The 12,259-nt window shown below is 43.4% G+C and overlaps 1 protein-coding gene across 3 annotated transcripts in view; it reads right to left on the bottom strand.

Moving 5' to 3' along the window:
- Nucleotides 1-552, bottom strand: part of FBXO31 (F-box protein 31) — a 42,899-nt gene extending 42,347 nt beyond the window's left edge. For 2 of the 3 annotated variants that reach the window (XM_079759932.1, XM_079759930.1), the window contains exon 1: nt 125-552. In XM_079759932.1, coding sequence (XP_079616058.1) covers nt 125-473 — 349 coding nt within the window. In that variant the 5' untranslated portion in view covers nt 474-552. The remainder of the gene's footprint in view (nt 1-124) is intronic. The other variant, XM_079759931.1, reaches the window with a different exon arrangement.
- Between the last annotated feature and the right edge of the window lie 11,707 nt (nt 553-12,259).

The following is a 12,259-nucleotide window of genomic DNA, read 5'->3' on the forward strand; positions in this document are numbered from 1 at the left end:
TCCCTTCCAGGCCTGTACACCTGCCACCCGGATCTCCGAGCACCCTCCCAATCCCCGAACCCTTCCCCACGCCCTGACCTCCGCCCCGAGCCCCCGCCAGGCCCGGACCCCCGCGTGCACTCACCCTCCCGGCAGCGCCGTCTCCAGATGGTGTCGTTGTGCAGGATGCGACAGAACTTGGTGCAGACCTGGGCCAGGCTGGGCAGGTCCGTGCCGGGTAGCGAGGCGAAGATCTCCACCAGCAGCTCGGGAGGCAGCTCCAGCAGCGAGCAGCGCGGGGGTGGCGAAGGGCTCGAGCTCCGGCCGCTCCACTCACTGCCCAGCTCCGCCGCGCCCGCCTCGATGCGCTCCTCTTCCAGGTCCGTGTCCGGCTCGCTGTCGGCCGCCGCCGTCTCGGCCGGGTCCCGGCGCTGCTGGCGACGCCGGCACCCCCGCGAAGGGCCCACGCCACACAGCCGAGCACACACCGCCATGCCTGTCGGAGTAACGGCCGCCGCCGCCGGGCCTGCGCCTGCGCCGCTGTCAGCCGGCCCCGCCCCGCGGCTGAGCGCAGCCAGGACCCCAGGCCTAGTCCCGCCCATCAGAGCCCAGCCCCCGCCCCAGTCGGAAAACCTAGCCACGCCCCCGCCTCGTCTCGGCCCCGCCCCCACGGGGGACCTGCAGAGGCCCCGCCCCGGGAAGCCCCGCCTGCTGGGGTGGGTGATCCGCCGGGCCCCCTCCGAGAAGGCCGGCGACCCCTTCCTTGGCGGCTCTGGCCTCGACTCAACTGAGGTCTGAGGGCCTCCTGTTCCCCTCGCGGAGCTTGCACGGGAAAAGAAGGTCACCCACAAACGCACGACGGCCGCCCCTTCCCGACTAAAGACGTGAGTGTGGGCAGCAAAAGGGCGTGTTGCCGCGTTTGAGGGCTGAACCCTAAGGATCCCCCGGAGGACATCCCCCCCCCCTCCGCCCACGACTCGGATGATCCTCCGGGAAACCCTCCCCAGGACGGTCCAGAGAACCCCCAAAGAACCCCCCCCCCTCTCTCATGAATCCCTCCAGGACCCTCTCTGAGGGCCCCACGCACCCCCCACTAGAACCGCTAGGACCTCCCCCTGAGGAGAGCCCCAAGGAGTGGCCCCCAGGATTCCCCAAGGACAATCCTTCCCCCCCAGGACCCCCTCCCACCGCAAGGAAAGCTCCAAATGACCCCCAGGACTGCTGCTCACAGAAGGCGTGATTAAGTGACAGATGGAATCAATGCCAACTGTTAAAGCTCTAGAAGCCAAATAGAACCCTAAATTGTGCCTGCCAGCTCTTTTATCTAAAAACTAACATTCACTCGTTTCTGCCCTTATTACAATGAAAGGGAGAAATCATGCTAGGTGATAAATCCTTTGTCATCTGTCAGTGATCTTGTTACCTTGTTTACTGTGCTCCAGGGCACGTGTGTTCTAGAGACTCTGTAAAGCTAGCTCTTGACAGTAGCTTCACCTTAAATAACTCATAACAAGAAACTGTTATTGTCGTCAGAGAGGAAAGCCAGGGGCACGGATGCTATCATAGCAGCTCTACAACTCCTTTCTGATCAAGACTTACTTCAATGCCCTGAAGTGCTGGAGGAGTTGCCCAGAATCTAAATGGAAGCTAAGAATCCACTGGCAAACGCAGTGTTTCTGGTCTGGTGTGGGGTCTTGCTTATCTAATAGAAAAGACTAATCTGCCAGTTTCCCTGGGCCCAACCTCCACAAATTCCAGGCTATCCACCACCACCTCCATAAGGAAATCTCTAAGCAGAAAAGAGGGCAGTCTACCCTCGTCCACAGAATCCCATAAATGGGGAAGTGCATCTTTTGACAAAAAATAGCAGTGCCTTAGTTCAAATTTTTACCATCTCAGGTCTACACAACTGAAAAACAACACCTTGGTCAGAAATAACACTGATAAGCTGCTACGTCCTTTCATCAGCAGCACAGGATGTCCCATTCCCCACGACGGTGACCTTAGTTTTGATCCCACGAGCTGTGATAGAGGAGAGAGTTTTGCACAGAGACCTGTGTCCTCTCCCCTCACTCCGCAGGCCAGACACGTGGCCTTGGGTGTGGGCCTGAGGCTCCACTCCTGAGCCCTGTCTTAAGAATGCCACTGATGCCTGGCCGGCCAGTGTGGCTCAGTGGTTGAGTGTCAACCTATGAACCAGGAGGTCATGGTTCAGTTCCCAGTCAGAGCATATGCCCGGGTTTCGGGCTCAATCCCCAGTAGGAGACAGCCGAATGATGATTCTCTCTAATCATTGATGTTTCTTTCTCTCCCTTCTAAATCAATAAAAAATATATACATTATCCAATATATATATATATATATATATATATATATATATATATATGAAAAATAACACCAAATTTACCTACCTGTATCTAGAAGGTTTTTCCATCCATCCTCTGTAGTTGCCAGAACTGGCTTCCTTCAAACAGTAACATAAGTAAAAGCAGACTCATCCCATCACTCACCTATTTAAAAGTACTTAGTGGGCCCATTGACTCCTATTACATCACACAAAATAGCTCACTATCTGGTCCTATCCTACCAGCCTAGCCTCCTCATTCCCCACACACATCTTTCAATCAGTGCCACCAGATTCCTTGGCCAAAACTCACCATGTCTTGTCACATCTCTGTCACTTTGCTCAAGCTGTCTCCTCTGCCAGGAAGTCCAATCTCTCCAGTCTGTGCCATTAAATCCAACCCCCTTCCTTCTTGTCTTCTAATGGTACCCCCTTCTAGGAAGGATGATCCCTTTATTACAGCACCATCATATTGTTTTTATTGTAAACACTTGCTTACTTTGGCTTTACTAGATGTAACCCTCGCAACATGACAGATGTACTAACCCTTCATGCAATCAATGAATGTTTACTGACTAAATGTTTGTTGAATGAAAAAAAAAGAACAAACAAACTGGCTAAACGGTTAAACAGGGTAGAATGTGAACCAAACAGACATAGAAAAGACTGTTGGGCTATCATCATCACCATCACCATCCAAGCTAGGAAATATCTCAGCAATGTACCAAATAATATAATAAAAATTTACAGAATGCCTGACTAGCCTATGTGCTATGTTCTGTGTGGATCCATAGATTCTAAAGCATGATCCTTGGCACTGTTACATCTCAGTCAGTTTTAAAGGAATATATCTATCCCCTACTAGGCCCTATTAATAAAATATATTTTTATTCTAGGGGAGCTAAGAGTATATTAAAATGTACAAATTAATTTGCTCAAATTTTCATCTTTAATAGAATGGTTAAACTATTCTGTGTTCATAATTTGAATTATGCAAGTAAAAGATACGCCTATATATCCTTTACAGCAGGAAGGCTGTGTATAATAATTCACAAAGATGTTGAAGGATTGAACTGGTGCAGACCATCAGAACAGAAAGAAAAAGACAGCTGTGAGAGCTTGGGTAATCCATGTTGGGGTAAAGGAGTCAGAAGGGAAAGACTTTGAATATAGCAGAGAATTTTTACATGTTGAATGCTGAAAGCATTATATGTCTTTGAACAATTTTACAATCCCCCATACAGAACTTGTATCCTTTACAAAGAACACTAAGGGGGGGGGGGGGGTTCATGCATGCTAAAATAAGGAAAACCTAGATAGAAGAGATCATTTGTTTTAATATGACAACAATGAACTCTTTGTTAGTGAGAACTGATAACATCTAAGGAAATAAGTAGAATACAGGGCAGGGCATTTTTCAGTTGGTTGCCTGAAAGTCCCTGAAAGTAGTAAACCATGTTTACTTGATGCATGCTGTTAGATGTGAAAAATGTCATCTTACCCATTGCCCAGCACAGTCAGGGTGACGGGAAAACATTCATAGGCTAAACAAGAGGTCCACGGTTTAAAACAAGAGTCTGAACAGTTGCATCCCTTAACAGTCGCATATACTGTATGGGCAAAAGCCGGAAAAACAATCCATTGAAATGTATTTAGAATTAAACAAGCAAACAACAACAACAACCACAGCCAAACCTTTGGGATGTTCCCCAGTGCCATCCGTTGTTATCCACTCATTTAAGAAATAATGTTAGGTTCTCTGAATGATTTGCCATGGCTTTCCTGTATGCACTAGTTTGTTGATTTCTAAAGTTGAACCCCGGAGGCAGAGCTTGGCAGGGAGAGGAAGCATTCTAATACAGAGCCTCTTTCGCAAAACCTCCCAGGAACCAGCGAAGACACTCCCACAGACTGCACCTATTGGGTGTCAACTGCAAGATCTTCCTGCCTGAATTCTTTCTGAGAATAGCTCAAGCACTCCTCTTGAGCAATACTTGTTTGTTTACTTGTTCTAAAGAGCAAAGCGATGACACAGGACAGATTGGACAACTGGCCAATAGTGTCCCAGAGGACTTCCAGGGTGGAATATGTCTTCCAATCAGAAAGAGGAGAGGCGGGACAGGCCTGAGGAGGTGAACTACTTCGCAGTGTGACTTGCCCTCCATATTGAGTGTGGCAACAATAACTCTAAAGTGTTCTAGAGCAGGTTAATGTTTCGCGCCCCATTGGACAGATTCTTAGAAATAGCTAGCATGATTTACAGCTGCGTTACATCAATAATGCTGTGATGGCATTCAGTGTTTATCAGTTAACTTATTTCCCCCATGATTATGGTCATTTAATGTTATGGAAAAAGGAATAGGGTGAGAGTTATTTAAAACTAACACTGCTTGGCTTTCTACAATAATTATGTGATAGTTTAAAAGCACCGGGAGATTCTTGGAGAAAACACTAAATAAATTTAAGATTTGTTTTTGCTTTTCTCTTTATATGGATTGTTTCAAGGAACTGTAATATTTATGTTATTCAACTAAAAATAAATCATACTATGTGTATATTAGCTACCTTAAAATAATTCATGAACAATATCTATAATCTGAATATTTTTCACTACATCAAACTTCTATTAAACTGTAATCTGAGGCACATGAAATTTTTCACATACACTCAAGCACACTTGTTTTCCAAAGTTACCTTTTTTAAAAATTTAGATAGAGGGAAAGAAACATTTATTTGTTGTTCCACTTATTTATGCATTCATTTGTTGCACCTTTTTAAGTTTAATTTTTCTATCACCATTTATCCCCTCCATGCCCTCCACCATACCTCAACCCCTAATTGATTGCTTCTTGTATGTGCCCTGATGAGAGATTGAACCTGCAACCTTGGCATATCGGGATGATGCTCTAACCAACTGAGTTAACCTGGCCAGGGCCTAAAGTAATACTTTTTAAAAATATTTTTTTAATTGATTTCAGAGGGGAAGAGAGAGGGAGAGATAGAAACATCAATGATGAGAGAGAATCATTGATCAGCTGCCTCCTGCATGCCCCCTACTGGGGATCGAGCCTGCAACCTGACACGTGCTCTTGACCAGAATTGAACCCAAGAAACTTCAGTCTTCAGGCTGACGCTCTATCCACTGAGCCAAACCAGCTAGGCCTAAAGTAAGTTTAAGTTTAATTAATTATTTATTCAAATATGCTAACTCTAAAATGGAAATTATACCCTAACCGTTTTTTGGCTCAGTGGATAGAGTGTCAGCCTGCAGACTGAAGGGTCCCAGGTTCGATTCCGGTCAAGGGCATGTACCTTGGTTGTGGGCACATACCCAGTAGGGGGTGTGCAGGAGGCAGCTGAATCGATGTTTCTCTCTCATTGATGTTTCTAACTCTCTATGCCTCTCCCTTCCTCTCTGTTAAAAAATAAATCAATAAAATATATTTTAAAAAATAAAAATAAAATGGAAATTATGCTTATGAGAAACCTTTACACACCAACTGTATTGGATGATTTCCTGAGAAATATGTAGGGATATGTGGTTTTATTTTATTTTAATTATTTATTTTTTAAAATTTTGTTTTTTTTTCTATTTTATTTTTTAATATATGTTTGTTAATTTCAGAAAGGAAGGGAGAAGGAAAGATACATCATTGATGAGAGAAACATCTATTGGCTGCATCCTGCATGCTCCCTCCTGCAGATTGAACCCATAACCCAGATATGTGACCTGACCGGAATCCAACCATGACCTCCTAGTTCATAAGTCAAGAGTCAACTACTGAGCCACACCGGCCAGGCAGGATATGTGATTTTAGATTCAAGTGGGAGCTCAAGGTTAGGGATAGGACTCTAACAGCCACTGTAAATGTGGACTTCAGTACTTGAAAATCTCAAAGAGTAATCCGGTCCCAACACTAGCACAGCCCTTGAGGCTATTACAATGAACCAAGGCCTCCCGGTAATTTGGTAATGCTTTATGGGTGCTTAAGGGACTAGGAAAATATGAAACTCTCCTTCCCTTCCCCCCATTCCCATATGCCAGATAATTTATTTCCCCCTCTTGCATTTGGAACAGTTATCCAGCAAGAGAATGAGAAGTCCATTTCTTACAGAGTCGCACTAAGCCAAGAAAGCACTCACCAGTCAATACTAAGTATCATAAAAATCCCTTCGTACTTCAAAACTGATCATTTTGTGTTTGGCAGAAGGTAGGTACATAATGAGCACTTACTGGATTTTTTTTTTCAATCTTCATAGAATAAAAACAATCAAGATAATACACTGGGAGCTTAAATCTTTGGAATTTTGGAAACCAGATAAAATGTCCAAGTGTTCTTTATTAACTGTACTAGTAGCCCGTTTGCACGAAGATTCGTGCAATAGACCTTCATTCACCTGGCTGCCTGCACCAGTTTTCTGCCGGCACCGGGGACCCAGGCCTTGGCTGTGGCCACCGCCTTCTGCCTTTTTCAGGGTCGGGGCCAAGCGGGCAGTGGCCTTGGGCTCGGCCGCACCCAACATCCCTGCTAAGGATCGCAGGAGCCGACCCCCAGTGGTTTCCTGCGATCCTTGCAGGCTCCCCGCTGGTGCTCAAGGCCGGGAAAGCCTCCGCCCCGAGGCTTTCCCGGCCTTGGGCTCCGCCACACCCCAACGTCCCTGCAACGGTTTCCTGGTGGGCGTGGTTGATGGGCGTGGCTTGGGCGTAGCGAAGGTACGGTCAATTTGCATATTTGTCTATTATAAGGTAAGATATTATCAGATTTTAAAGGTAAAGAACTGTGACAGACAGAGGAAAAAAGAAAACGTGAGACAGCAAGCGGCACATGCACAAATGCACTGTTCTTTTGTAGACACTCGCAAAATAAAGAGCTACAACTAACATCATTGTTTTGGTCGTGTGGAATAATTACATGGGCACTCTAACATACTTGCTTCTCTATTAAGAAAAAAATCCCAACTGTATTAAAACCACTTTGAGAAATATATCTTAGAATGTTTTATACATTGTATAGTAATGCATATTAGCACACTCCAATTACTTTATCAAACAGGCATATAAGAAAGGCTTTTACACCACGATTCTCAAAACTGCTTGGTACTGGCACAAAAACAGACATATAGACCAGTGGAACAGAACAGAGAACCCAGAAATCGACAGAAGCCTTTATGCTCAATTAATATTTGACAAAGGAGGCAAGAGCATACAATGGAGACAAGACAGTCTCTTCAATAAATGGTGTTGGGAAAACTGGACAGATACTTGCAAAAAAATGAAACTAGACCACCAACTTACACCATACACAAAAATAAACTCAAAATGGATAAAGGACTTAAACGTAAGATGGGAAACCATAAAAATCTTAGAAGAAGCCATACGCAACAAAATAGCAGACATTTGTCATAGCAATATCTTTACCGATACAGCTCCTAGGGCAATGGAAAGTAAAGAGAAAATAAACAAATGGGACTACATCAAAATAAAAAGCTTTTGCAGAGCAAAAGAAATCATCAACAAAACAAGAAAGCCCACTGCATGGGAGAACATATTTGCCAATGTTATCACCGATAAGGGTTTAATCTCCAACATTTACAAGGAACTCATACAACTTAACTAAAGGAAGATAAACAATCCAATCAAAAAATGGGCAAAAGACCTAAATAGACACTTTTTGAAAGAGGACATTCAGAAAGCCAAGAGACACATGAAGACATGCTCAAAGTCACTAATCATCCGAGAGATGCAAATCAAACCAACAATGAGGTACCATCTCACACCTGTCAGAACGGCTATCATCAACAAATCAACAAATGACAAGTGCTGGAGAGGATGTGGAGAAAAAGGAACCCTTCTTCACTGCTGGTGGGAATGCAGACTGGTGCAGCCACTGTGGAAAATAGTATGGCGTTTCCTCAAAAAATTAAAAATGGAACTGCCATTTGACCCAGCAATACCACTTCTAGGAATATATCCCAAGAAAACAGAAACACCAATCAGAAAGGATATATGCACCCCTATGTTCATAGCAGTGCAATTTACAATAGCTAAGATTTGGAAACAGCCTAAATGCCCATCAGCAGATGAATGGATTAGAAAACTGTGGTACATCTATACAATGGAATACTATGCTGCTGTAAAAAAGATGGAATTCTTACCATTTGCAACAGCATGGAAGGATCTGGAGAGCATTATGCTAAGTGAAATAAGCCAGTCAGTGAAAGATAAATACCACATGATCTCACTCATTTATGGATAATAAAGAATATTACAAAGTGTTGAACAAAAATAGAGGCAAAGAAGCATTTAACCGACTGTCAAACTATAGTGGGAAGGTAGGGGCAGGTTGTGGGGGGGCGGGGGTAAGAGATCAACCGAAGGACTTGTATGCATGCATATAAGCACAACCAACAGACTCAAGACACTGGGGGTGGGGGGACAAGGGCAAGTGCCGGCAGGTAGGGGAGGGTGGGGGAGGTCAGTGGAGAAAAAAAAAAAGAGAGAGAGAGAGAGATGTACTACTATTTGTAATACCTTAAACAATAAAATTTTAAAAAAAAGAAAGAAAGAAAGCCCTAACCGGTTTGGCTCAGTGGATAGAGGGTTGGCCTGTGGACTCAAGGGTCCCAGGTTCGATTCTGGTCAAGGGCATGTACCTTGGTTGCGTGCACATCCCCAGTGCGGGGTGTGCAGGAGGCAGCTGATCAATGTTTCTCTCTCATTGATATTTCTAGTTCTCTATCCCTCTCCCTTCCACTCTATAAAAAAATCAATAAAATATATATATTTTTAAAAAGAAGGCTTCTACAAACATAAAAGGGCCAAAATCCAGGAAATATGGTAATCTTTCAAAGTATTAGATATTAAAGAGCAAAAACAGCCAAAGAATCAATTGCTGCTCATCTAGATGTGTTGTAGGCAGCAGGAATGGCACCAGGTGTCTGACCCAGGGGGTCAGACCAAAACTAGGTTCAGCATCCTCAGTGATTGGGTTCTGGCTAGGAAAGAATTCAGAGCAAGATGCAAAACTGTAAGAGAACATTTATTGAGGAAATTACAGAGTTAGAAAAAGTAATTCCTAGAAGAAATGAGCTTAGGAAACAAGTTAGGCAAATGAAGAGTTCTTGGAGCTTGGGAGTGAGGAAGCTAATGGTAATGTGCCTGGGTGGAGAGAGAGGGGAAAGGCATGGGAGGGAGAGTGCACTGGTTCCTCCATCCTAAGGATTTTATTTTATTTCTTATTTTTAAAAACCTTTATTGTTGAGAGTATTGCAGATGTCTCCCTTTTATCCCCTACTGCCCCCCTCCACCCAGTTCCAGCCTTCACCACCCTATTGTCTGTGTCCATAGGCAATGCATATCAGACCTTTGGTTAATCTCTTTCTGCACCCCCTCCAACTCCCTTCCCTCTGAGATTCGTCATTGTTCCATATTTCCATTGCCTCTGGTTCTATTTTATTCATCAGTTTATTTTGTTCATTAGATTCCTTATTCATTTATTTTTATTTTTAGATTCAATTGTTGATAGATTTATGTATTTATTGCCATTTTATATTCATATTTTTTCTCCTCCTCCTCCTCCTGTTCCTTCTTTCTCATCTTAAAGAATGCCCTTCAACATTTCATGTAATACTGTTTTGGTGGTGGTCAACTCCTTTAGCTTTTTATTGTCTGTGAAGCTCTTTATCTGACCTTCAATTCTAAATGATACCTTTGCTGGGTAGAGTAATCTTGGTTGTAGGACCTTGCTATTCATCACCTTGAATATTTCTTGCCACTCCCTCTGGCCTGCAATGTTTGTTGAGAAATCAGTTTACAGTTGTATGGTCACTCCCTTGTAGATAACTAACTGCTTTTCTCTTGCTCCTTTTAAGATTCTCTCTTTGTCTTTAGCCCTGGGCATTTTTAATTATGGTGTGTTTTGGTGTGGGCCTCTTTTGGTTCCTCTTGTTTAGAACTCTCTGCACTTCCTGGACTTGTAAGTCTATTTCTTTCACCAGGTGGGGGAAGTTTCTGTCATTATTGTTTTCAAATTGGTTTTCAGTATCTTTCTCTCTTTTCTTTCTGGCTCCCCCATAATGCAAATATTGGGATGCTTGAAGTTGTCCCAGAGGCTCCTTACACGATCTTCATATTTTTTGGATTCTTTTTTCTTTTTGTTTTTTCTGATTAGGTGTTTTTTTGCTCCCTCCTATTCCAAATTATTGATTTGATTCTCAGAATCTTCTACTGTTGAGAATTTAGGGGAGGTCCCAGGGAAGGATCTTAATAGAATATTCAGCAATTTTCCAAGAGTGTCCTTTTAGGGTTGTAGCCTCCAGTGATTGATTGGCTGGCACCAGGGCATCAGTATTCAATGCAGCTGGTCCAGACATCAGCTATGGCTGGTTTTATTGCTGATCTGGACTTAGAGGTGAAATACAATTGAGGCCTAGATGTTATCTCTAGGGAGGAAAGGTCAGGGCCTCCAAATGGCATGACCAATGATATGCTAGGGGATGAAAAGTCACCCTATAATGGATTGTCCATTACTAGGCACCGCGGGCTTTCCATTCTAGTGACCTTCTGTACCTGGCCCATCGTCCTTGCTCTACTCAGGCCTGTCTAACTGCCTACAACAACACCCTCCTCCCCCATTCAAGGATCTTGTTTCAGAAATCTCTCAGAGAAAAGGGGTGCAGGGTCTCTTCTGTAGCTGCTGAAAGGGGGTGACATTTTTCTTCAGAGCCAAGAGAACCTTGCTCTCTGTCAGAGAGACAATGAGGCCTGGACATGGAAGGAGGTGGCAACGGTGTCTAGAGGTGGGATTGATTCCCTGAATATGAGTAGGGTTTGTAACTTGGTGGAGACAAACTGGGTTATAAATCTTAGTCTTACTGGGGCAACGCTAGAACAACAAGAATTATGACAAATGGTCCAGTGGAAGGAAAAGCATTTTAGTACTCACTGATTCCAAGTCAAAGGATGGGATAAAATGAAACATTAGTTTGGACAGTTGTAGGTAAATATTTTAGAAAACGAAATAAATTTAGGATCCAGTTCAATTCATAGGTGAAAAATAAAAATTTGAAGACAATTAACTGAATTACTTTAATATTAACAACTGTGTATTAGAGTCTATTGAAACAAAAAATTTCCCCCTAAAACCACCCTCATTGTCATTAAAGAGCCATATTAAGACCAATTCATTTACTGCATTAAGTTTAGTTTCAATTTGGCCCAGCCAGTGTGGCTCAGTGGTTGAGCCTTGATCTATGAACCAGGAGGTCACAGTTCGATTCCAGGTCAGGGCACATGCCTGGGTTTCGGGCTTGATCCCATGTGGGGCATGCAAGAGTTAGCTGATCAATGATTCTCTCTTATTGTTGATTTTTGTATCTCTCTCTAACTCTCCCTTCCTCTCTGAAATCAAGAAAAGATATTTTTTTTAAAGTTTAGTTTCAATTTGGCATGGTTGTTTACATAAACACAATAAGAATAGCAACTAACTGTATAGGCTCTTTTAAAATCTGCTTTGCTGGAATCTCATGATTGAACTTTAATGAGCTCCTCAGGTCAAAGAAGTTGAGCCACCTAGTTGCCACCAGGTTTTCCTGCAGTACCTGTAGACTTGGGTAAATTCCTCAAGTTCTTGAGGTCCCCAATGATGTCTTGAGGTTCCTTTCTTACCATCTCTATCTTTATTCCTTACCTGGAAAGACTGCCATGAACTATGTGATCAAGCAAGGTACTAGGCTTTTCTCCAAGGGGCTCTTATTGGCTTCAAAGTCATTTTCCTTCCGTAAGGCTTTCTGCTAATATTGAGTCCAGGCATGTCTCTCTCAGACATGGCATTCCAGTCAAAGTCTGGGTTGATAAAATTATAATGAGGGATAAGGTAGAGAGAAAATATATAATTTACCAAATTATTTTTACTTTATTATATATTTTTATTGATT

Source organism: Cnephaeus nilssonii (assembly GCF_951640355.1).
Source record: "Cnephaeus nilssonii genome assembly, chromosome: 20".
Classification (NCBI taxonomy): Eukaryota; Metazoa; Chordata; class Mammalia; order Chiroptera; family Vespertilionidae; genus Cnephaeus; species Cnephaeus nilssonii.